The sequence below is a fragment of the Ictidomys tridecemlineatus genome, chromosome 2, assembly GCF_052094955.1.
Source record: "Ictidomys tridecemlineatus isolate mIctTri1 chromosome 2, mIctTri1.hap1, whole genome shotgun sequence".
Classification (NCBI taxonomy): Eukaryota; Metazoa; Chordata; class Mammalia; order Rodentia; family Sciuridae; genus Ictidomys; species Ictidomys tridecemlineatus.
In genome coordinates, this window is record NC_135478.1 from 10,464,184 (window position 1) to 10,488,480 (window position 24,297).

The 24,297-nt window shown below is 62.9% G+C and overlaps 1 protein-coding gene across 9 annotated transcripts in view; it reads right to left on the reverse strand.

Annotated features, from left to right (window-relative positions):
* Adgrl1 (adhesion G protein-coupled receptor L1) overlaps nt 1-24,297 on the reverse strand; it is a 44,922-nt gene that overhangs the window by 10,847 nt on the left and 9,778 nt on the right. For 2 of the 9 annotated variants that reach the window (XM_078037301.1, XM_078037293.1), the window contains exons 2-11: nt 17,207-17,371; nt 14,319-14,532; nt 10,724-10,833; nt 7,302-7,316; nt 3,079-3,879; nt 1,940-2,254; nt 1,320-1,423; nt 840-1,025; nt 487-525; nt 214-397 (exon numbers count right to left, since the gene is read on the reverse strand). In XM_078037301.1, the coding sequence (XP_077893427.1) occupies nt 214-397; nt 487-525; nt 840-1,025; nt 1,320-1,423; nt 1,940-2,254; nt 3,079-3,879; nt 7,302-7,316; nt 10,724-10,833; nt 14,319-14,532; nt 17,207-17,276 (2,038 nt within the window). In that variant the 5' untranslated portion in view covers nt 17,277-17,371. Of the gene's footprint in view, nt 1-213; nt 398-486; nt 526-839; nt 1,026-1,319; nt 1,424-1,939; nt 2,255-3,078; nt 3,880-5,019; nt 5,105-7,301; nt 7,317-8,806; nt 9,227-9,248; nt 9,388-10,723; nt 10,834-14,318; nt 14,533-17,206; nt 17,372-24,297 lie in introns of those variants that run through there. The other 7 variants (XM_078037302.1, XM_078037297.1, XM_021733911.3 and 4 more) reach the window with 6 other exon arrangements.

Genomic DNA, 24,297 nt, shown 5'->3' on the forward strand with positions numbered 1-24,297 from the left:
CAGGGAGACCAGCCTCTTCCCATGGCTCTGGGCTGGGCAGGCCCCAGGGTGCAAGACTCACAGGTGTGGTGGGGACGGGGGTCAGACTGGGAGTCCTGTTCCAGTTCCCAGGCCCGGCCACGGGACAGGGACCAGGAAGGAAGAAGTGCCTGGGATGTGGGGCCCTGGATGATGGTCAGATGATGTCACCTTTGGGGTGACAGCAACACTCACCCACATTCTGCTTGGCAGCCAGGAAGCGGGCAGGCTCCCTGACGTTGTCCGCGAGCAGGAAGGCGCCCTCCTCCAGGACGTCCAGGAGCATGGTGGCCGTGTGGACCTGCTCCGTGGCGTTCATATCCTTCCAGGACTCGAGTGCCTCTGGCCGGAGCAAGTTGTCCACTGTCTCCACCACAGCCTGCATGGGCGAGGACAGCACTGAGTCACCTCCTCTCCGCATCCTTGCCCTTTCCCTTTGGCTTGAGCCTCTGCTCCCACGTGTCTCACCTTGATGTAGTCCTTGCAGGTTCTTTCTCTCTTGTGCATCTAGGAGAGATGGAGGCGGGTCAGGCCAGCCCCAGGCACCGCTGCCCTGACCCCACCCTCTTCCACTGGGGCCCAGGCAGCCCACTTTTCTGTTCCTACCACGAACCTGGGACCAGGTCATCAGTAAGAGACATTCCTCAGGGACCCACAACCCCCAGGACCACTCAGGGCAGCCCAGGAATGACACCCAGGGCCCCTGGGGTCCTTCCTCTCTGACAAGGTGCTGAGGGGCTGCTGCCCCACTTGGATGTACCAGCTCAGTCACTTCGGGAGCCCCTGGGGACATGGTCCTTCAGCCCTGCCAGGGGCCCCACCTTGTTATAGTTCTTGCCCGCTGACTCGCGCTCGATGGGCCGCAGGGCCTGCAGCTGGGCATCCAGGATGTCGAGCAGCTGCTCCATCAGCTTCACAGAGGAGGAGACGTCCCCGGCATAGATGGAGCCCCGGGTGTGGCGGGCCAGCTCGCTGGCTATGTTGGCTGCATTTTCTCCGCTCTTAATCTGCGTGAGGTGGGGAGGAAGAGGGACCCCAGGTCTGTCAGGAGCTGTCCACGCCCCCACCTCTCCTCTCCACACGCCCCCCCTCCCCTCCCTCCCTCTGGTCCTCCTCCCTGCCAGCCCCTCCCTGCCCATCTCTAGTCCAGGAGGGAAGCCCTCAGTCCTGCCTTCCAGGGCTGCCGTCCCCTCTGTCTCTCCAGTGGCTCCCTCTACCCCTGCTGGGCCCTGGATCCAACTGTCCAGGGCCCAGGAACTGAGTAAATGTGCCTGCCTTTGAGGGGCAGCGGTTGCTGGTACCTTCTGGGCCACCTGGTTGACCCAGGGGGAGGTGCAGTTGCTGAGGTCAGGGCCCCGGGGGTTCCAGAGCCCCAGGGCTGGCAGACACTGGAAGGAGGCAATTCCTGTATGGACAGAAGGACAGGACGGACGGGGAGCCAAAGGGAAGGGGATGGGGAGAGGAGGAGATAGCGGGGCATGGGTAGGTGAGGAGAAGGTGAGGGGCAAGGACACAGGCGTGAGGCAGGCCAGACAGCGACGTGAGCCTCCCTCTCCCGTAGCGCCTCTTCTGCCTTTGCCTACCAGAGCTAGAACCTCCAGCAAAGCCTACTCCGGCTCCATGAAGCCTCTCCCCCACTCAGTCCCAAGAGCATGTGTCCTTGCCACCTTGGGCACTTCAGATGCTCATCTGCTTGTCCTGCCACTGGCCACTCCACCTCAGCCTGAGGCCAGGAGCCACAGGCCTGCAGGTGACGCCAGGGCACCTGACTGAGCTGCTGCTGTGCCCGCAGGGTGGGGGGACTGGGCCCTGTCCTCAGAGCCCCACTCCAGAGGGAAGACAGGCAAGTGCGTCTGTGCTAAGCTGCAAGTCCCTTCCTCCCTGGCCAGCCTTAGCAGGTGGCCGCAGCCCCAACACTTACCTCGAGTCCCCTTGGGGCAAGGCCTCTCCACCAGCATGCCCTGCTGGGTAGCCGGCCACTGGACCCGCCGTACCTCTCGGGGTTCGCAGAAGAGCTCAGGGGACACGTGCAGATTGGGTGCCGGGGGTCGCCGGGTACTGGGGGCGGGGGCTGTGGCTGGAGGCAGGTCTGGTCCCAGCTGGTTAATGGCGCCCACCGGGTGTGTGGTGAGGGGAGCCCGGCGGAGCGGGGTGGTGGCCGCGGGTGAGGCCGTGCTGGTGAGGGGCGTGGGCCGAGCTGCGGTGGTGGTGCTGAGGGGCGGGGAAGTGGCTGGGCCTGGAAGGCAGAGGGGTACAAGACAAGGTCAGCCCAGACTCAGGTCCCAGGCCCATCGTCCCCAGCCATCCCAGCACCTTCCTCACTTGATAAGGTGGGAGGTCTTGCTCACCTGGTCTGGGAGCCCACCTCCCCTGGCCTCTGTGCTCACAGAGGTCCCCTATGTTCATGGGACTGTGTCAAGCATCAAAAGGCACCAAACATGCACGCGTGTGCTCTGGGTCTGAGGAAGCTCCAGTCAGACAGGAGGAGGGGCAGCAGGGGCTGAACACAGCCAACGCCCCTCCCCTCTCTGGTCTGTTACCTGGTGACACCCCTTTCCCTCTGGGGGCCTGAGTCCCCGCCCTTTTGCAAAAGAAATTGGATTAGGTAAGGCTCCCTGGAGCCCCAGGGCTGCTCAGGGCTGGAGCAGGACAGCTGGGGGGTGAAATGAACCTGCAGATGGACCTTGGCCCTGCTGACCATCAGTAGCTCCACTCCATCCCGCTTTACAGATACTGGGGACCCAAGGGCTCCAGGCAAAATGTGCCCAAGCTCCCTGGCATAGGCAGTGCAGTTCAGTGGTTAGGAGCCCAGACTCCTGGGTTCGAACCCTCAGGTCAGCAAGTCCCCTAACCTCCCAGTGCCTCAGTTTCCTTGTCTGTAAAATGGGGGCAACAACCCCTGTGTTCTCTACCATGAGCTAACATAAGTTAACAACTGTGAAGTGCTTTCTTTGTTTTATCTCCATGGTTCACGTTCGAGCCCACCTCCAGACCCCCAAGACCTCAGGGCCCCCATACCCTGGGACCAAGGCTTTTGGCCCAGAAGTGAGCCATCCTCACCAGCACTGGGGTCCGGTGGCCCAAACTCCAGGCTGTAGCGCACCACAAAATAGTTGTTCCAGACGTAGAGCTGGTTGTCCCGAGGGTTGTAGTCAACAGAGGAGACGAACTGGTAGGGGTTGGGGAAGGCGAGGCTGACGGGCTCCTCGCGGTTGGCGTTGGTGTTGAAGGCGTAGTCCACGCGGTTGCCGGCCGCCTCACTGTCGTCGTCCACATACACGGAGCGCAGCACGTAGAGCACACCGCACACCATGAAGGCGTTGGACGCCGAGCGCTTGTCATAGCCCGTCTCCCACGTGCCCTCGAAGCGCAGCGTGTAGGGGTTGAGCTGGCTCACCACCATCCGCCCGTTGTTGCCCTCGGTGGCGTAGATGACCCACAGCCCGTTCTCGTCCACAGCCAGGTCGATGTCCGTCTTGCCGCCCCAGCGGTAGGGCGAGGTGTCGTGGTAGTTGGCAGTGTTGATGACCGTCTCCCCGCTCTTGATGCGCGTCCGCAGGTCGTACTTGACGATGTTGCGCGTGCGCTCCTTGTTGTAGAAGACGGCGCCGTCGTAGACCACGAAGCCCGTGCCATCCACTCGGTTGGGCAGCCGGTAGGTGGTGGTGTGGCGCGCGGCCACATAGTCCTCCCACGAGGCGTACTCGGTCAGTGTGTCCGTGCGGTAGGGAATCCAGGGCATGACATAGATGCGGTCACCAGCCTGCAGAGGGTCCTTGCACCATGCGCCTGATTGGTGCTCCGACTCGTGTGTAGAGGTGGGCTCCAGCACCTTCTGCAGCGTCCCTGGGCACACGAAGACTGGGTCGGGCAGGTGGGGGCGAGATGGAGGAGCAGAGGCGAGAGGGGGGAGAGAGGAGAGAGAGGCAAGTTGGTCACAGGGCTGGGGGGGCAGGCTGTCCCCTCCTGCTGCTGCAGTCATGGTTGCTTGGTAGGGCTGGTGATGGGAAGGGGATTTCTGGGCTGGGACCCCCGCCCTGCCCAGCTGCCCCTGTCCCTGGAGCTGTCACCCTGGAGGCCATCAAGAGCAGGGTTAGTGCAGGGAGGCAGTGCCCTCTTCCCTTCCTGGCTGCTAGAGACCCCACAGGCTGGGGATGAGGGGGTTGGCAAGACCCCTCCCAGAGCTGGTTCTGGTGTGATTGAAGGGGAGGGGGATTCTCCCTATGGCAGTGGCTCATGGCCTTGCGGTTCCAGGGATCAGCCCCTGGCCATTGTCCCTCCTCCCTGCCCCCCCGGAAGAGCTGGGCTCCGGGGTCCCATCCTTCACCAACCACACCAGGACAGACTACTTGGTTTTACACCTTCTTCCTCCTGCAAAAGCTGCAAGGTAGATGGGTGTTTCCATAACCACTGTGGGCGTCAGGAGCATCCCCACTCCAGGGTTGGGGAGGCATGGGGCGCCAACTGTCCTGGAGCTCCTGATGCATCTTGTGCTCCCCACCCACCCAGTACCCCAGAAGTTGGTAGCCAAGGCAGTCCCAGCTAGGCTAGGGAGGAGTCCAGCCCCTCCCTCAGGGTGCCCAGCCCTGCCCCCAGCCGGCAGGGTCTCTCTTGGGATTGGGCTCAGCAGCAGACACTGACACTGGTGCACAGGGTGTGGGGGGGGGTGGGGACATGGAGAGTGACGGGACTCCCGGGAGAGTTGGGGAGGGGAGGGGGGAGGAGAGCTGCGCGGAGGGAAGAGAGACAAGGGGGGCTCCATGAAGTCCTGGCTCCGAGGGAGGCGCGCGGAGACCACCTGGGAAGAAAGGGTTAGCGCTGGCGGAGGAGAGAGGGGTGAGCAGAGAATTCACTCCAAGGCCCAGGCCCGACTGAGGGTCCCTTCGGGGGGCAGTCCCAGGTCCAGCTTGGAGGGGGCAAGGGAGGGAACCAGGTGCTAGGATAAAGACCCAGCCCACCCCCACCAGCCCCACCGCCTCCCCTTCCCGGACCCCGATTTACCTGCGACCATCCCCGGCTCGGGAGGAGGGACCAAGGCAGCGCTGATGTCAGAAAGGTGGGGGGCCCCGCCCCACCCCCCCATTCCCTGAAAAGAGGAAAACCTCAACTGCATCTCGTTGGCCACCGCTGGCCTGCCCGCCCTGCCCCTCACATCCCAGCACCACCTGCTGCTAGCCTATCCCTTACTGATCCAGCGGGTCAGTGAGGCCAAGCCCCTCCTCCTCCTCCTCCCAGAGTCCAGCGGGGCCAGATGGCCCTCTGTCCAGGAAGGCTGGCGCCCGCCTCTCCCCTGCTAGCAGAACAGGCTGATGGGGCTCAAGGTTGGGATGGGGTCTGCAGTGAATTCTCTGCTCCTGCTTGGCCTGTCACCAAAGCAGCTGGCCCCAAGGGGGACAGGGAGGGCTAGGACTTGGCAACATCCTGTGGGACAACCCCAGTGACCAGAGGGGCTGGGGCTGGAGCTGTTCCTTGGTGTCCACCTCCACCTTTGCTCTTCAGCAAGGGTGGGGCGTGTGCAGCCCTCCCTTCACAGCATGGGGACAGCTTGGCTCTGGAGTCCCCAGGCACAGAGCTGCCAGGAGCACATCCCCTCTGTGGAGGAGTGGAGCCTGGGGGCCAGGGCCGGCTGAAGCCAGACCAACCCTGGCTTGGGTCCTGGGGCCCAGCCACCTCCCTATTCCTGAGGTCCTGGCAGGTGGACCTGCACCCTTTGTCCAGCACACCTGGCCTTCACCCTCTTCCTCTGTGCCCCAGGGTCTCCCCTCTGCCCGACTGGGACCCCTGCCAGCCCTCCTGCCAGGTGTGTGGCAACCGGCCGAGTATTTGTGTGTGTGAAGGGGATGCTGGGAGGTCTCAGAGCCTGAGCGGCCAGAGGGGGTCAGGGGAGGAAAAACACAGTTAGAGGTCATCCCCGGGGAAGGGGGAGAGACGAGGAAGGGTCTGCCGGGGCCTTGGACAGCAAGGACCCCTCCCAGCACCAAGCTCCCAACACCTGCTCTCCCCTCCCCGTCCCAGCCCGCCCCGCTAGAGGAGAGATCCAGTGCTGCGGTTTCCAAGCCAAGGGCCTGCAAGAAGAGTGGCCGGTGCAGTGGGCGGAGCCTCCAGGAGAGAGCGGGAGGGGGAGGGCAGGGGGTAGCCGGGCAGCAGCCCAGGCCTGAGATGGGGGAGGAGTGGGATGGGGAGGGGAGCAGCTCAGAGGGACCCCCACCTCCCTCACAGGGGATGCTCCACAGACCACCGTAATTTCAAGGCCAAAAGGGTCCTAAAAAGCCCTCTCATCCCTGCCTCTGCCATCCACCTTAGAACTTCAATTTCTAGAAACTTCCTGGGGAGGAAATGATCATCTCCAATATGCTACCCTGGAAACCCTGAAGCCATAGCACCCCCCGCCCAAAAGAGAGCCCCGTCCACCTAGAGCTCTCTGCAAGAAATTACGGTGCCTGTGGAAGTCCCCGGTGCACGACTGTGCCCCCCACCCACCCACTCCCTGGTCCTCTGACCACAACAGCCCAGAAGAAACCCTGACTGCAGCTTTGCAAGTGTGAGAGAAACAGAACACCCGCCCGCACTCCCTCCCCAGGAGGCCCGCCCCCGCCCCTCCCCGGTGTTGGCAGGCTGCCCCCTCCCGGGGCTGGGGACTTCGGACAGTGGACAGCCCTCCCCGGACAGGACCCCAGCTGGCCAGGGCGGGGGTGGGGCGGGACGGGAGGACTGGTGCTCCGTGCTCCACAACAGCTCTGGGCCTCGAGACGCCAACCAGAAGATCTTAAGCCACAGGAGCCCAAGAAAGAGGAGGAAAACAAGGTGTCCCCTCCAGCCCACCTCCCTGAACCAGGAACACATTGCAGAAGGTGCCAGGGGCAGGGGGAGAGAAGGAAAGAGAGACAGGAGAGGGAGAGTTCACCCGGTGCCCAGTGGGGGGCTGGGGAAGGGAGCCCTCCCCCCGACCCTGGATGCTTACACACTTCTCCTGAGGGAGGCAAAAGAAGTGAGAGAGGCCAGGTCCCCGCAAAGGCCAGGGACCAGGAAGGAGGGACAGGAGAGACGAGAGAGAGGGAGGCAGAGAGGATCCTGCCCGAGCTCAGAGAGGAGCTGCCGCGGGTATCTGGAGGGTGGAGATGGCCAGGGCTGGCCCCACAGGGAGGACCCCCTGGGGAGGGGGTAGCGACTGGACCGAGTGGGGGTGGGGAGAAGAAAGGGCCGGGAGGGGGCGGGTCACATGAGTATGGTACGGGTGGAACAAAGTGTGAGTTAGGGGTTAGCATTGGCAACAGTGCGTTTACCTTTCTGCTCCACTTCTACTTTAAGCATCGGAAGAGAGAGAGAAAACAAATTGAAAAAAAAATGTGCAAGAAAAAAGAGAAAAAAAAAAGAGATTAAATTGCTTTTGTTTCTTTTCTGGCCACACGCCCCCTTTTCCTGTCCTTCCTCGCTCCTGCTTCCCCAACCCCTTCAGTAGCACCAGTTCAGCCCCCGCCCCCCAGTCCCTTCCTCTGGGGTAGAGTGGGGCCAGAGGGTGCTGGGGAGACAGTCAGAGAGGACGGGAGGACACAGGGAGGGGAGAGACAGAGAGACACAGGGCAGGGTGTAGGCAGGCCGGAGGAGAGAGCCCTAGTGCACCTAGGGCAGGCACCCAGTGCAGGCGGCAGGGGGGAGTCCCAGCTGGGGGTGGGCTCTGGTTGGGGGGCACCGGGGAGTGGAGGAGCCAGGAGGCTCCCCTCCCACCCCACCTGCTGCCCTCCTGCTAGAACCAGGGGCCCGGTAGGGTAAGGGGTTCAGTGTTTCCTGGGGCCTGGGCACCCCCTCCCAGCCAAGAGAACAGGCTGAACTCCTTCCCCTTAGTACAGGCCTCACCCAAGTCCAGCTGCCTTCCCGCAACCCTCACAGCTCAGAAACAAACACGGAGAGAGGGCGGCCGAGCCAGACACAGAAGGACAGAGAGGCAGACAGGCAGATGCCTCCAGGCCTCTGAGGCCGGGTGGGCAAGACAGAGGCAGAGAATGGGGGTGAAGGACACAGACTGGGCAGGACATGGGGGGCAGACACGCTCCCACACTCCCCTGGGGGCAAGCCCCAGGCTCAGCTTCTCTGCCCAGCCCACCCAGGGCCCGGGAGCCCAGAACTCCGCGCCTGCCCGCTGCCCTCGGTGGGCGGGCGGCACCTGGGGGAGGAAGGGGCACGGTTAGACTGTGCTCAGCTGCAAAGCAAAACAAGCGTTAGTCCAGTGGCCTGGGTCCTCACACATCCAGCGTCCCCTCCCCGGGGAAGCCCCTACCACCCAGCCCTGACCCACCCTCACCAGCACTGGAGTCACCCAGCCTCTGACGCCCAGGGCCGCGAGGCGCCCAGGCTGCTCCCCGCCGGGCTCGGCGTCCCTGGCCCCCTCTGAAGGCCTGAGCAGGGGCGGAGTTGGACTCCCTTCCCAGCGCCTCACCCAGAGCCTGGCACTCAGGACGTGCTCAGGGAAGGATTGGGGACAAGTTCCCAGCCCCCCTGGCTTCTCACTTAGCCTTGGTGCCCCTAAACTCCAGCCCCCTTCTTCTGGGGCCGGCAGCTAGCTCAGCTCAGCCCACCAGCTCTGCTTGCTCAGAGCAAAGCGTGGCCAGCCCTGCCCGGGACTCCCAGGGGGTCCCATGAGGCTGGCAGCTGCCCCTGCCCTGTGCCTTGTCACTGGATCCCGGTCTCTGGGGCTGGTGTCCCAGGACCACACTCACGGGCACTGAGCTCCAGGACACCTCTAAGCCCCCTTTTCACCAGGCCCTGAAGCGGTCTCCCTTTTTCTCGGTACCTGAGTGGCCTCTTCTTGCTTTGGACTCTACCTGGACCCGGGAGCTCTTCCTGCCCTGTATCTTGCCTGCTCCAGGAGGAGCTCGCCGTCTGTTGCTATTCCTATTTGTATTGCCATAGCAACAAGAGTGACTGGTACGAGGTCATGAGGAGTCACAACAAAACCATGCCTCGGTGTCCAGCACGCATCAGGTGCTAGGAAGTATGCGGTGGGGGGCCTCACAGGCAGTCCTTCACGAACCCTGTCTACAGATGAGGAAGCTGAGGCTCAGTGACGGGAAACCCCAGGGTCCAGGCCACACAGCTGTCAGCAGTAGCCCTGGGACACACAGAGGCTGACTCCCACATTCTCTCTACTCCTCAAAGCACTGGGGAAGCTGCTCACCCCCTCTCCCATAGTCACAGGTGAATGAGGAGGCTCAGCTGGCGGGGGAGCGTCGTACCATTACTGAGCACATCTGGAGCCAGGCACAGGGCTGGGCGCTGGGGGGTGAAGACGAAGCCTCTGCCTTCGGGGAGCTTACACTCGGCACTCAAAACTCTGCTCCTGGGAGCGGACCGTGTGGCCGGCCTGGGGCCAGGAGCTTCTCACACGATCTCCCGGACTCACGCCTCCTTCTGTAGAGGCCCAGAGAAATTAAGTCATTTGCTCCAGGTTTCAGAGCCAGAAAAGTCTAGAGCCCAGCTGAGCCTCGAGCCCACCTGACACCCCCCTGTTCTACGCTTGCTGCCTCCCCCTTCCCACCCTGCTGCCCCAGCCTCGGGGGTGGGCGGTGTCCCCAGTGCTGTGGGGAGGCTTCAGGGAGCAGATGGACATCCCCCTCAGACGTGGCTGAAGGCCTCTGGCGCTGAAAGGAAAGGGCGAGAACTAAAAGAAGAAAGTTACGGAAGCACATAAGTGATCCAGTTTTCCCTCAGCGGCGTGTGTCACCTGCGAGGAGAAATCAAAGGTTTGGGGGTAGGAAGGCCAGGGTGGGAGGGGAGAGGAGGGAGAGTCACAGGGTCTCCTGCTCCCCTGCCCTCCCTCACTCAGACACCCTGGTGACCCTGCCTCCTCCCCCCTCTGCCTGGAGACCCTATCTCCAGGTTGGCTCTGTGAAGCCAGGTGAGGAGGAAGAGAGGAAGGGGTGATGGGGAGGAGGGAGGGAAGAGAGAGGGCAGGAAAGGAGGGTTATGTTTAGGGTGGGGTGCTGAGGAGGAGAGACCCTGTCTTTGTCTGCTCCCCTTATCCAGGTGCAAGACAGCCAGGCTCCTGGCTTCCCAGATCCCTTCCTCAGGCTTCCTGAGGGCAGCTCTCAATCCAACATGGCAGCACTTCCTTTGCAGACAGGAAATGCTATCGTTGTAATGGGCAAACCAACCAGGAGATAGGAATCTGTCAAAGTGGTCTCCCACCCTTCACACCAGCTCTGTCACTAGGTCTCAGAGGGTAATCTGCATCTAGGGGTAGAGTCGAGCTTCCATGACTGGGAAGGGGCAGGACTTGGGGCATGTGGGGGAACGTGAGAAAGGACAGGAAGTTGAAAGAGGAAGGGAGGTGAGTGAGAGGGAAGAGCAGGTGTATGAGGGAGGTCGGCAAGGGAAGCGATGGAAGAGGGAGGCAAGAAATTAAAGGAGTGACAGAGTGTGCCAGGAAGGCACAGGAGGGCTTCAACAGGCGAGGGACAAGGAAGCAGTGGGGTGAGGGGGCAGGGTAACGGTTGAAAAAGGAGCGGTCTGTGGGGCAGGGGGAGCAGGCCCAGTGTGGATGAGCGTGTGGAGGAGAGGTGTGCATGTGAGGGAAGGGAGGGGCAGGCTGGCTGTCACCCTGTGCCTGACGCTCCCAGATGTGCACGCGTGTGCTGGAGAGGGCACCTCCTTGCTGCTGCTCCGTGGGGAAGGGCCCGCGTTCGTTCGCATGAGGAACAAGATGACTCACTGTAGGGCACACAGTCGTACTGCACCTCCAGGTACTTGTAGGTCCCAGGACAGGGGTCAGGAAAGGCGTCGGAACCAGCGACCACCACACACTGGGTGCGGTTGTTGCACCTGCGGAGGAGAGAGGAGGAGCTAGAGAGGAGCAGCCAGACCTGGGGTGGGGGTCCGGTCGGGAGAGGAATGGACACCTTCACATCAGGAAGGTGCAGGGGAATGAGGCCAGGCCTGGAGGTGCCCCCGGGCGCTGCCTCCTCTCAGCCTCAGCATCATGCTCAGGGCTGGGGTGGAGGAGTCACCCAGAGCCACCCCTCAGCACTCTCGTCCTGGCTCTGGCTCCGTTCCGTCCTTGGAGTTTTCCTCTAGATTAACTGTTAAAGTCCCTGCGCCGTTCACGGAAGGGAAACACACGTGAAGCCGGTCTGCCAGCACGCTCGCTGTCAAAGGGCCCCGGGGTGTGGCTGTGTAGCCGAGCACACCTCAGGAACACGTCCCACTCTCGGGCAGTGCTCCTGGGACGATCTGGGCCAGGACGGCCAGGAGAGATGCTCAGCCCCCGCCCTGCCGGCTTCTCAGGGAACCCTGTTCCGCAGCAACAAGAGCTGTTTCTCACTGTCGCCTGTACCCTTTCCTAAGAGAGAAAGTCCCCATTCCGTAGAGAAGGCCAGGTCTAGGCTGGGCAGGAAGGGATCGAGAGGCTTCATGATAATGTGGAGCAGATGGAGCCCTGTTTCTCCCTGTAGTCCCGTCCCTAACCAGTCACTGGGAAGAGCTAAGTGTCTTGGTGGGAGGCTGGGCAGGAACAGAGAATGGGAGGGTCCAATCACACTGGCCTCAAAAGTAGTGAGTTTCCATGTCACCCAGCAATCCCCTGCTAGGTGTGCACCCCAGAGGGCCTAAAGCAGGGGTTCAAGCAAATCCTAGAGACACGCTCACAGCTGCACTACCCACATCCACCAAAAGAGGGAGACAACTCAACGTCCACCAAGGGACCAAGGCATGAAAAGTGGCCCATCCAGGGAACGGAATATTATTCAGCCATTCAAAGGAAGGAAATGCCGATCCCTGCTGTGACAAGGAGGAAATTTGACAGCGATACTGAGTGAAAGAAGCCAGACACCAGGACCACACAGTCTGTGACCCTGTTTACATAAACCGTCCAGAACAAGGCCAATCCACGGGGAGAGGAAGCCGCTCCGCTGTCTGGAGCGGAGGGTAAGAGGTAATGTGCAGGTGATAGAATGTCCCTTTTGGGGTGATGGAATGTTCTGGAACTAAGTCGAGAAAGGGCTAAGAGTCTTATGATAAATACAAACACTGCAAATGTACTAAATGTCATTGAATATGTTCACTCAAAATGGTTGATTTTGATCAGCTAAAAATAAAGAGAGCTGGGGGTGTAGTTCAGTGTCGGAGCGCCTGCCTGGCATATGCGATGCCCTGGGTTCAATTCCCACCCCCCAAATAAACTAAGCAAATAAATGCATAAAATAGTTAGTTAATCTCACGCCGCCTTACTTAAAAGGATAAAAACCAAAGTGCTCCTGGCACTTCCAGCTAAGATTCCCTACCCCAGCTCCTCCAGAACCCGAGGGACCCGTGACCAAGGAGAGCTGGGCAGGGGTGCCGAACAGAGCTGGGCTCCGGGCGCAGAGGCACGGGACGGGGGAAGCAGGTGTGCAAGGTCTTCCCCACAAGGAACCGTCAGGTCAGCTGTCCTGGGTGCCTCTCAGAGCTGGCAGCTCCACCCGTCCCCCTGACTAATCCAAGGAGTTTGTGGATTCTGACGGCAGAGCAGCCGGCCGGGGGCTGAGGAACGGTGCAGAGATGGCGCCACATCCCCTACACGTGGCTCAGGAGGCCCACCACGCTCCCTGGGCCCCAGGGACCCCAGGGGCTGTGACCAAGGCAGGCTCTGTGCCAGGAGTGGGGACGGTGGGGGCCACCAGACCCGAAGCTGGTGCTGCGTGGATGAGGTCAGGGGGGAGAACTGGAGGGCGGGGGACAGGACCCCCAGGAGGAGCAAAGGCCGAGGCTGGACGGGCCGCGTCAGGACACGGGAAGGGAGGAGGGGCAGGACTGGGGTCAGAGTGGTGGCAAGGATGGAGGCAGCCCCAGCCAGCCCATCTGCCCCAGCCCCTGACTGCACCTGTCACCTCCTGACACTCCTGGAGGCGCTCCATGACCCTTCCCCAGCAAGCTGGCCCGGCCCGCCCTCCCTCTCCTCCTAGACTACAGGGCCTGGCGTGGACCCCGATTCCCTCAGGCATTTGGCAAACATTTAGTGAGTGCCTGCTGTATACCTGGCCATGGGCTCAGCGGCGATGGACAAAACTCTCCTGTCCCCAGGGGAGAGCCAGTGAAGGCAGCAGAAACGCCACACAGAGGGACATATCAGAGGAAGCCAGGTCGGCGGGCAGTGCCAGGGGCCAGGGCCGGGCGGGAGGCTGCGGGCTCTGCAGGTGAGGGGCTCCGCAAGCCTCGCTAAGGCCGTTAGGTAAGGAAGCCACAGTAAGGGACAGCGAGGGCTGTTTGGGTGTCAGGGAACCGCATTCCAGGCAGAGGGCACAGCAAGTGCAAAGCCCAGAGGGACCCCGGGCCGGAAGCTGCCCGGTGCTGGTGGGGAGCAGGGCGGCATGGCCGTAGCCAGGGACGGTGGCCAGCGGGGAGCAGAGAGGGGCAGCAGGGGAGGCGGGGCTCCGGGGGCTGGGCAGGGAGGGGTGGGGTCTGGCTGATCTCCGGGGCTGCTGGCCGGGCCCTGACCAGCAGCCAGAGGGCGGTGAGGAGAGCGGGCGCTCCCAGGGCGCTGGGGAGAGGGGGCCTGGGAGTCGCAGGAAAAGCTCGGGCCCTCGGTGGACTGGCGTGGGTCCGGGTGGCTTGTGCAGTCCTGCTCACATGGTGCCCCCGCCTGGGACACCCCAAGTCATACAAATGCACACTCAAAGAGACCCCGCCAGCCACACACAGCCACACACACACACACAAGGTCCCACACGGTCCCTCACGGTCACACGGATTCAGCTCCGATACGTCCTCCTGCCGACAGGCGCGATCTGGCAGGCTCAGCACAGACGCGCTGAAGCACGTGAGCCCAGACACAGGGCACAGTCACACACACCTGCTCACAGGCCCTGTCACCCCCAGACGCACACTCACACGAGCACACACAGACACACGTCAAGGTGACAGACACAGAGGCTCGGAGACACAGGGCCGCACCCTGCCGCAGTCACCCTGGCGCACACTCCCAACGCGGGCCTCAGGTGTCCACCCCGGGAGCCTGCCTGCCCTGGGGTCTGCCCCGTGGCTCTCGCCCTCCGCGTGGACGTCCCAGCCAGTCCTCCCTGGCACTTCCTGTGCCAGCTCCCACCTGCCCGGCCACTGGGGCTCCTGGAGACGGCGGGAGGGTGGGGGGGCCTGAGCCCATGTTTGTGGGCGTGGGTCCGTGGCGGGGGGGACAGGCCAGCGCGGGGAGCCAGGGCAGGTCTCACTGGCTGTCTGCGGAGGGCCAGCCCCTAGCAGGTGCTCAGGAGACAGGTGTGAGTGCGAGAGGCCACGGCGGTGCCCAGCGGGTGGTGGTGGGGACGCGGGACACTCACCTCTGCGACATGATCTTGAAGGCGTCCGGCAGGTAGCACTGCACGTTCTCCATCTGGAAGGGGTCGGCATCGCAGATCTTGTCGTCGGTGCGCCCGTAGTTGGCGTTCTCCACCATGATGACGTCGCTGCCCGGGCACCGCAGCTCGATGGGGTAGCCTTCGCACGCCAGCTCCCGGCGCATCAGCCCGAAGGGGAGCCCGGCCCGGCTCAGGCCTGTGGGGAGGGCAGGGCGGCGTCACACTGGGGCCTGCGGTCCCCGTCCCCGGGAGGCACCACCTCCAGTTCTGCGGGGTCCTGGAGCTGGCGCTAGGAAGGTGCTCCTCGCGTGCCAGCCCAAGGGGAGAACCTGGCCCTAAGACTGTGGCTGTGCCCTCCAGGTCCCTGGAGCCTCCCCTGATGGACAGGAAGCACCAGTTGTCCTGGGGGCCGGGGGCCAGGGGCGAGTTTTGCTGTTATGGGCTGATTTGTGTCCCCCACCTCCCATATTCACACGCCCAAGTCCCAATCCCCAGGACCTCAGAAGGCGACAGATCGTGACTGTCTTTACAGTGGTGATCGAGTTAAAATGAGGCCACTGGGGTGGGCCCGGGCCCAGCCGATACTACTGGGGTCCTTATAAAAAAGGAGAGTCTGGGCACAGAGACCCAAGGCAGGCCGTGTGAGGACCCAGGAGAGGGCAGCCATCGCAAGCCAGGCCGGGGGCCTCGGGAGGAACCAGCCCTGCCCACCCCTTCATCCTGGCCTCCTGGCCTCCAGAGCTACGCGTGGGCCTTTCTGCTGCTGACCACGCGGATGTGGTGCCATGTTCCAGCAGCCCTAGCAGACGAGCCCACGGCGATGCCACTTGGGCTGGGGGTCAGGTGGCACGGTGTCGGCTGGCCACGTCTACATGACGGAGCCCCAATAAAGACCCAGCACCAAGCTCCACCAAGCTGCCCTGGTTGGCAGTGCACTGGGCACACTGTCACGCCCTGTGACGGGGAATCAGTGCTGTCCACAGTCCCCTGGGAGGGACACTGCAAGCTCCATGCGTGGAACTTTCCTGGCCTCTTCTGGGCTGGTCTGACTGTCCACAGTGTGGGCTTCCGGTGAGTTCCGGAGAATTCTGTGAACCCTTCTAGTGAACTACCAGACCTGAGTGTGGTACGGGGGTCCCCAGAATTGCAGCTGGTGTCAGATGGGGTCTCGGGAAGAGCAGGGGAACAGGCCTGTGCTCAGGTTTCTGGAAGAACCAGAGACTGGCTTTGCCGCTTCCCAACCAGGAACGCTGTGGCCCGGGAGTCCCACCCTGGGCGGGTCTCAGAATTTGAGAGCAGGAGCCTTTGGGGCACCGTGCCCACCAGGTCCTTCTGCTGCATGCTGAAGTTCGGACAGCCACTGCTGGGCCTCCACGGGCCCATCTTCCTGGGAACCCTCCCGGTCACCGTGATGATGAGGGAACAGGAGCACACCTTGGGCAGGTGGGGTGGCATCCTGCTGGTCTGGGATCAAGAGCTTGGACTCAGGATCCAAACAGCCTGTCTTGAAATCCTAGCTCAGCGGCTGCCTGCTGCCTGGCCGGTGGCCCCGTGCCACCCAAGTCTCTGGGCCTCTGCCCTCCCCCACCAGGAGCAATGGAAACAATTCCCCTCCCCAGGACCTTCTCGAGGGACCAGGGTGCTGTGTGTGCGTGTGGAGGGGGAGGGGAAGGGTTCAGACTGTGCGGGCCAGAGGACACGGCACGGCCAGCCTGGGACAGCCACCCTCCTGGACACTGGTCCCGGCCAGGGTTTAGAGGGTGCAGAGGGAAGCGAATGCACGGGGGTGACCCAGATGCTGATGGGGACGTCGCCTGTGGGGGCAGCGAGGGGCTTCTCAAAGTCTGTGCATCGGGCAGTGGAGCCAGGAGCGCCCCCTGCAGAGAGGCAGCGGGGCCTCCAAGGGGTGGCGAGGGCTGGGCCCTGGGGTTTTTTGGGGTGAGTTAAGTCCCGTTGGGAGAAAGCTCTACATGTGCCCCTCGAGCACCATCTGCTTCCTCGTCTAATTTTAGCTCCCTGGGAGGGAGGCCGGGGGTGGAGGGCTGGCTCAGATGGGTCTGGGGGTGGAGGCGGCCCCTCCTGGCCCAGCTGGGGCTGCCGGGCAGAACCCAGATGGGCGGAGAACGCCGGTGCCGGGGAGCTGGCACTGCTCGCTGACCAGCCCAGGGTCAAGGCCCTGGGGCACAACTGGACCCTGTCCCTTCCACCTCTGTGGCTTTCAAAGGACAGGGCCACTAGGCAGAGGGTCCAGGGGACAGATTCCAGCCAGTGCCCTTTAGACAGGGCTGGTGGGCAAGCAGGGGCACAAGGCAAAGCCAGACACCCATTTCCTGGGCCTCCCTCCTGGCCTTGCCCCTTGCTCCTGCCGGGGCCACCGTGGGGACAGTAATTGAGTGATGGCGAGGGTGGGCGGGCAGGCGCAGGGCACTAATCGTGGCATGTGCAGGATCCCGGGCCGGCGCAGGGCCGAGCTGGGTAATTAGTTGTTTTTAAATAAACGTCAGCGGGCACGCTTTAATTAAGCCTTCCTCCCAGCGAGAGTCTCGGCAATGTAATCAGAGGGAGGGAGGGGGAGGGGGAGAGGCGAGCAGCCGCCCCCAGGAAGGGTGTCCTGATCCCAGGGGGCCCCCCCGGATGGCCCCTGTTGCCCTGGCCTGGCTGACTGACTGGGCACGCTGGCGGGATCTGGGGACCCCCCAGAGGAGCGGGGGATGGTATGAAGTCACCCGTCTTCACTGGCCGGGCTGGGGGGCCTGGGCACAGGGTGGGGCTGAGGTTCTCCACCAGGTGGCCAGAAGAGGTTTCCCAATGCCATCTGCCCTCCTGGCTGGAGAGAGACACGACCCCTTCCTGGCTCCAGCAGCACCTACCTTGGGTGGCCGAGGTGACCAGGACGGCGGTGACACAGAGACTCCAGAGCACAGCAGCCAGGCGGGCCATGGCGGCGTTCAGGGGTACGTCCTGGGCTCTCAGTGGCCTGAGTGAAGGACCTCGCCCCGCATCACCAGGTGGGCACCACAGCCTGGCCCACCAGCCTAGGGGAGGACAGGGGGAGTGAGACAGGGGACAGGGGTGTCCCCCAGAAGTGGGTATCGGGGCCACTCCCCTTCTCTCCTGCCGTTGGCTGAGGGCTTCCCTCCCACAGCCCAGAGGGGCCATGTCCAGCTCCTGCCTGGACCTTCTGCATCCGACAGAAGCTGCCCCTGGGTGGAAGGCTGCCCAGTCCCTGCCTCCAGCCCCCACCGGGTCTAGGCGCCTCTGGCCAGATGGACTTCCCCTCTGGAAGCTTCTCGGTGGCTCACGGGTTCGTCACAGGTGCTAAGTGCTTCGCTCTGCGTTCCCAGACCCTCCCGGCCCATCTCTGCCAGGAGGCACCTCACCCACAAGGAGGGAGCCATGGGCATCCTCCGGTGGGGGCCCCACAGCCTCCTGGCCTTGGCAGGGATCCAGGCCCCTCCCCGGCCCCCAGCTTCCTGTCTCTCCTGCTCTGGTAGCTAATTAGAATCCAGCTGGCTGGCGCCACAGATCAGGGACCAGGGACACCCGAGTCCCCTCTTTCCTTCTGGGGGACCCTCGGGGTAAGCTGGAGACAGGCAGGCGGGCGGGAGGCGGGTGCTGCTCCCTGAGGGACCGGGAGGGGTGAGTGTGGTGTGGCGGCTCCCACCCCAGGCGCGCTGGGCCCTGGCCCATTCCTTGCTCCCCGTGACCACTCCATGGTCTCACCTCTCCCGCTGCTCCGTCCCCAGTGGACGCTCTCCAGACGCGCACCCAGATCCCCCCTCAGCTCCCTGCTCTAGCGACAGCCCAGTTCTCCAGGGGCAGCCCCCACTCAGTGCCATCGGTCTTGCCAAGAACTTGCTAGAAACCCGAATTCTCTGGAAAGGGCCCTCCAGAGTGGGAACCCTGGCTCCGTCCTCGAGAGCCCCCCTTATCCCAGCCTGTCCCTTGGGGTCTCAGCGCTGACCTATCCCAAATCTCTCACTTCCGTCCAGGATCTAGCCGTGGTTTTTACCCCATATTTGAGGCCCCTGCCACGGCCCTGTTGGCTCCAGTCCCCATTTCTCTCTGAGCAGGTCCTGCCCCAGGGCCTTTGCTCTTTCTTGTCCACGTGCAACTTTTGCCAAGCTAGTCCATGGCCCTGCTTCAGGTCTTGGTCAAACGTAACTGTCCAGTGGTGTATGAACTCCCCCGGGGCAGGGATCGCTGGATTGTTTTCTTCATGACCGCACCCCCATATTTTAGAAGAGACCCAGCGCACAGCGATGGATTACTTGTCGAATGAATCCCAGACCTCAGTTCCTCACCCTCTGTCATCTCCCTTACCAATTCCACCCGCATGTCCTGTGGGCTCTGCCTCCAAAGCCTCTGGCCCACTGTCCACTTCCGGCCCCCCAGCACCACCACCCAGGACTAGGGCACCATCCTGCTGGACCTGGATCCTGTCCCCATCCAGCTCCTGGTCTCCCTGCCTGCCCCACACCCACTGCCACTCGGAGCGGGGGATCACGTGGTGACGTAGATCCGAGCGCTAACCTTCCCCTGGGCGCTGAGGCTGCAGGTGAGCTGGCACCATTGGCTTGCTAATCCCTGCTTCCTCTTCCCTCTTGCTCTTGGAACCTTCCAGAACCTGAGTCTTTCGGCTCTTCCCTCGGCCTGGATGCTCCCCCAGGATCCCTGCACGTGAGCGGCGGCTTCTGATCATCATTCAGAGCTCAACTCCAAGGTCACCCCCGCAGAGTGACCTGCTCCAGCCCCCCAACCACACAGTCCCCTCCCCTGTTGTAACTCAGCTCCCCACTGCCCCAAATCACCTTTCACGTGCGAGCTCTGACCACCGTCTCCCTGAAGACCCCCGCCATCTCTCCACGGTGCTCTCTGCCCGTCCCTCTGCACCCCACCCCAGGAATCTCCCCTTGACATCTCCAGCTGGACGCTGCCCGGAGCACTTTCAGGTCACTCTAGAGCATGGTGCCCGGGGCAGGTCCCTAAACTTCCCCCACCCCTGGCCCTGGTCTGGTCTGAGGGGGAGCCTGGCCCGGGCTGAGGGGTGCTCTCCGGCCTGGCTTGCTCTCCGGCCTGGCTCGCTCTTTGCGGCTGCACGAGGTGTCTGAGGCAGGAGGAGGTGACCCTGGCTTGGGGCTGGTTCCCCCATGGGGCTCATCTACAGGGCTCTGGGGCGTCCAGCAGTTTACACAAACACGGGGCTGGCATCGGGCCCATCGGAGGGTGGCATCTGGGTGGCTCCTCTCCTCCTCCCTGACTGCACCCAGAACGCAGAGCCCCCACGGGGTCCCCACGGCCCCTCTCCCAGCCTCCTGTGCTCTGGAGCAGCCCACCGCCCCCCACGTCTGTGCCTCCATCTGGGTCTCAGGGCATCTTGGGTGCAGTCCTGGGGGATCCGTCCACGTGCCCCAGCCCCACAGGCCCTGGTCTAGGGGTCCAAACGTGGACTCCTCTCTCAGCCCTGAGTTAGTCCAGGTCTACACCCCAGAACCCCCAGCGTCCATCCACCCATCCACCTGTCCTCACCAACTACCCCTCTGGTCAGGGCCCCGACGGCTTCCCAGCTGCCCTCCTGCCTCCAAGTTCCAGGCTCCCCTGGCAGCCGAGGGGCACTTTCATTTAAAAAATCTATATGATTTTAACCATTTAAACCACTTTGCGGGGAGCGCTGGGTGGGAACCAGGGTCTCCCACAGGCTAGGCGAGCGGCGCTCTGCCCGAGTGGCACCGCCAGCCCTAGACTGCTCCTCAGCGCACCCTCGGTGACACTTACAGACATTTTCACCTCTTTCAAGTGAATGACCCAACGGCATTAATGACACTGGCCTTGGTTCTCGGCCGTCACCTCTACCCAGTTCCAAGGCCTCCCACCACCCCAGGCCCGAGCTCTGCCCCCAAGCGCTCCCTTCCCCTGCCTCAGCCGCTGGCGACACAGACCTGCGCCTGTCGCCCTGGACTTGCCTGGACACTTTGTATCAATGGGATCATACACTCTGGGGCCCTCTGGGTTGGCCTCTTTCCCTCAGCTTCAGACTTTGCAAAACTTCATTTCTTTTATGGCTGAATAACATTCCACTGTATGATGGGCATGCGGGTCTGCCTGCTCATGGCCGATGGCCCTCGGTCCACTCCAGAGGGCCTCCTTGTCCCCTCGTAGCTTACTGAGATGTGACAGGCAAATACAGAAAGTCTGTAGGTTTCGGGTGTACGGCATGAAGGTGATAGACTGCACACTCTGCGTGATTTCGGAGATGAAGCTACCCTCAGATCCAGCCCCTCCTCACCACTTTGTGCGAGCCCGCGGGAGGGACCCGTGAATCCTCAGCAAATTTCAAGGATACGATACGATACGTCATTATTAAGGGCAGTCACCACGCTGCGTGTTCGTCTCCAGAACTTACTCGTTTAGATTGTGTGTGTGTGTGTGTGTGTGTGTGTGTGTGTGTGGTGCTAGGGGTGGAACCCAGGGCCTTGTGCAGGCGAGGCAAGCCCTCCACCAACCGAGCTATGTCCCCAGCCCCAGAACTGACTCATTTTGTGAGTGTCTATTATTTTTCACAGGGTCTCCTGCTGTGTTGCCCAGGTGGCCTTCAGCTCCTGGGCTCAAGCGATCCTCCCATCTCAGCCTCCCGCGTAACTGGGGCAGCAGGCAGGTGCCGCGGTGCCAGGTGAGTCGGACCCTTAGGTTGGTTTACTGCATTTTTGGTGCCAGGGATGAAGCCAGGCCTTGCACATGGCAGGCAAGTGCTCCACTGCTGACCCTCAAACCAAGTCGGACACGTGTTGCCCTGCCCACCCCACCCGCCAGTGGCCGCCATTCCACCTGCTCCTTCTGAGTTCTGCTGGGTCAGGTTCCGGGCTGAGGCTGAGCAGGGTCAGCAGCCGAGGTCCTCCAGCCTCACCTCCAGAGGCCCCTCCCACCCCACAGGAGGGGGACTGAAGGACGGGGGAGGGGGCGCTCAGCCCGGGAGCCCCAATCCAGCCCTTCCTATTTCTCATTTTGAGGCAGGGTCTTGCTGTGTTGCTGGGGCTGGTCCTGAATCTGCCATCTTCCTGCCTCAGCCTCGGACTCTAGGCAGGAGCCACCATGACCGGCTTGGGGGGGTCTTGTAGGTGATGGCAGCACGTCAGAGCCCCGCATCCTCGCTCTCTGCCCCTCTGCTCCAGCCTCCCTGTGCTGCCACCTCTGTGTCCCTTGGTCCTGCCTCAGACATGCCCTACTCAGAGACAAGGACGTGAGTGTCCACCACCGTCTCAACGCTCAGCAGTCACTGTCCACCGGGTCTTGGGCAGCCTGGGGACAGGATGCGCTCCTACACGGGAGTCGCTCAGCACCCCACCTGGCACACGGGGGCCCAGCGTCCCTTATCACAGTCACCACCCATCAGTCAGCTTCGTGGCAGTGACCAAGGACGGTAGGGGCTCTGAGTCCTCGGCTGAACGACCCCTCGACCCGGCTGCTGGCCCCGGGGCCTTCCGCCCACTGTCTGAGCCCCAGGTGGGCGCTTCCGTGGTCAGGTGTACCAAGCCATCAGAGGCCACCGGGACCCGCCAGCGCGGGTTCTCCGCGAGGCTGCGCTGCTCTGTGGAGCGCTGGGGGAGCGGGCGTCGCGGGGTCCTGGAACCGTCCCCGCCGTCACCAACTGGAGCGCAGATTGGGCAACTTCAACAACAGAATTTCCTTTCTCACAGTTCTGGAGGCCAGGAGCCCAAGCTCAAGGTGCTGACAAATCGGTTTCTGTCGAGGCTCCTCCCGGCCGCAGACAGCCGCCCTCTCCTGTCCTCGCGTGGCCTCTGCCTTCCCGCGTCTCCTGGGACACGGTCCACCAGGCGGGCCCCACCCCACGGCCTCATTTAACCTTCACGACCTCCCAAAGCCCTCCCAAAGCCCGTGAGGACCCAACCTGTCACCGTCACCTGGGAACCAGGCTTCACCTCCTGGGCGTGGAGGGGACACAGCGCAGCCCCTAACACTGTCCGCCACTGGCTGCGGTCACTGCGACCTGCCCTCAGAAGGATGGAGGCACCAGAGGCCGTGACTCAGTTTCCCTGACTGCTGTTCCCCCAGGCCCTAGGACACACCATAGGCCCCCCAGACTAGGTGCTGCATGGGGGGCCGCTGGGGTGGGTACCTGCCTGTGCCCCGGGAGCCACTGCTGAAGCCACTCCCAGAGCGCCCCCCCCAGGAAGCACCGGGCACCCGAGGGACCAGCCCAGTTCTGGGGGCCGAGGTGGGGCCGCAGTTTTTACCAGTGGCCATGCCCACCTCATGGGGGGGGGGTTCAACCTGCACCCTGGGGCCCCCGAGGCAGCATGGCGAGGCCGGACAAGGCGGCCACACCCTCTGGGAGGTCTGGGCCTGACCATCCCTAGGCTTGGGGTGTCGGGGGTATAACGGATTGAACTGTGTCCCCCGGGAAAACAGGTGGATGCCTCACCCCAGTGTCTCAGAATGTGACCATATATGGAGAGCGAGTCTAGAGGGATCGAGTTAAAGTGAAGTCACTGCTGCAGGGGCTGACCCAACGGGACTGCGTCTTCATGAAGGGGACCCTGGACACCCAGGCACACAGAGAGCAGGCCCCGTGACCATGGGGCAGAGACCGCGGTGATTCCTCTAGAAGCCAAGGGAGGCCGAAGACCAACAGTGGACCCCAGCAGCCGGAGAGAGGCTGGGACCAGATTCCCTTCCACCCCTTAGAAGGAGCCCACCCTGCCCACTCCGCCACGGTGGACCCTGGTCCCCAGCACTGCGTGCAAGAGGACTTTCTGTGGTCACAGCAGCCCTAGCAGCTCCTCTGTGGGGGCGAGGGGACAGGAGGCAGAGAGAGGCAGGGCCCGGGCCTTCTGTGGCTTGGAGAGCCTGATCCTGGGGACAGGGTCCCTGGATACAGGGACAGTGCTGATGCTGCCTGCCTGTTGAGCCCTTGTGCCTGATGCCACTTACCCTCCTAACAACTGCACAGGGCAGCTGCCTCTGCCCCCATTTTAGAGGAAGAACATTCCAGAGTTGAAAAGGTACACCTGGGCACCCAACTGGCAAGGGGCCTTGAGCCCCGGCAGGCTCAGGCCAGGCCCAGGGAGCGGGGGACCTGGGTGTCTCCAGGTGACACTGGGGATTCTGCAGCCACGAGACCAGGTTGCCTACACCTGTGTCTGCCCCATCGCACACCTCAGGTCGCCGTGACCCCATCTCAGTGGGGGAAATGAGGCTCAGCGCCCTCCCGCTGTGTCGGGAACTGGACCCCAGGTGGGACGTCCCCCTTGCGCCACCCCATGGGCCACACACCTGCCTGTTCTGTGTCTGAGTCCCGCGACTGTCTCAAGTCAAAGGTGGCGCGGCAGGGTCTGTCCTTGCGTGCCCTGGGATGGAAGGGATGGGTGACAGGAGGAGAGCCAGCTGTCGGGGGAGAGGCGGCGCCTGAGCCTGCCCTAGCCTGTGGTTGCCATGGCAACCCTGTGCTTGAGTGGGTGGGAGTCTGAATGTCTGGGGGGGCAGGAACTGAGAAGGGGGCTCTGGGCCCCTCACCGCCTCCCCCTCCCCTTCCAGCAGCAACCAGCCACCTGTACCTGCCTCCTGCCTCCAGCCCACTCCCCAGACCCAGCCACCGGAGGCCACCTCCTCCAGGAAGCCCTTTGGCAGCCCTGCGTGACTCGGGGAAGTGGCTGCCCTGTGGCAGGCACCAGGGCCAGCTGGGAGTCGTGAGCTCTGGGTCTAAATCTTCTGTGTGGCCTCTGACTAGGTGCTTGGCCTCTCTGAGCCCATTTCCCCATCAGGAACTTACAAGTCCACCTTGCAATGATGGACAGGTACCTGGAAACTGCCTGCCACATGATTTTCCCCCAGGAAGGGTCCTGTAGCTCAGGGAGGCCAGGATGGCGGCTGCACCTTCCACCCCACGACCCATCTCAGCAGATGGCAGCCTTGAACCCCCAGGTGTCAGGAATGATACAGAGAC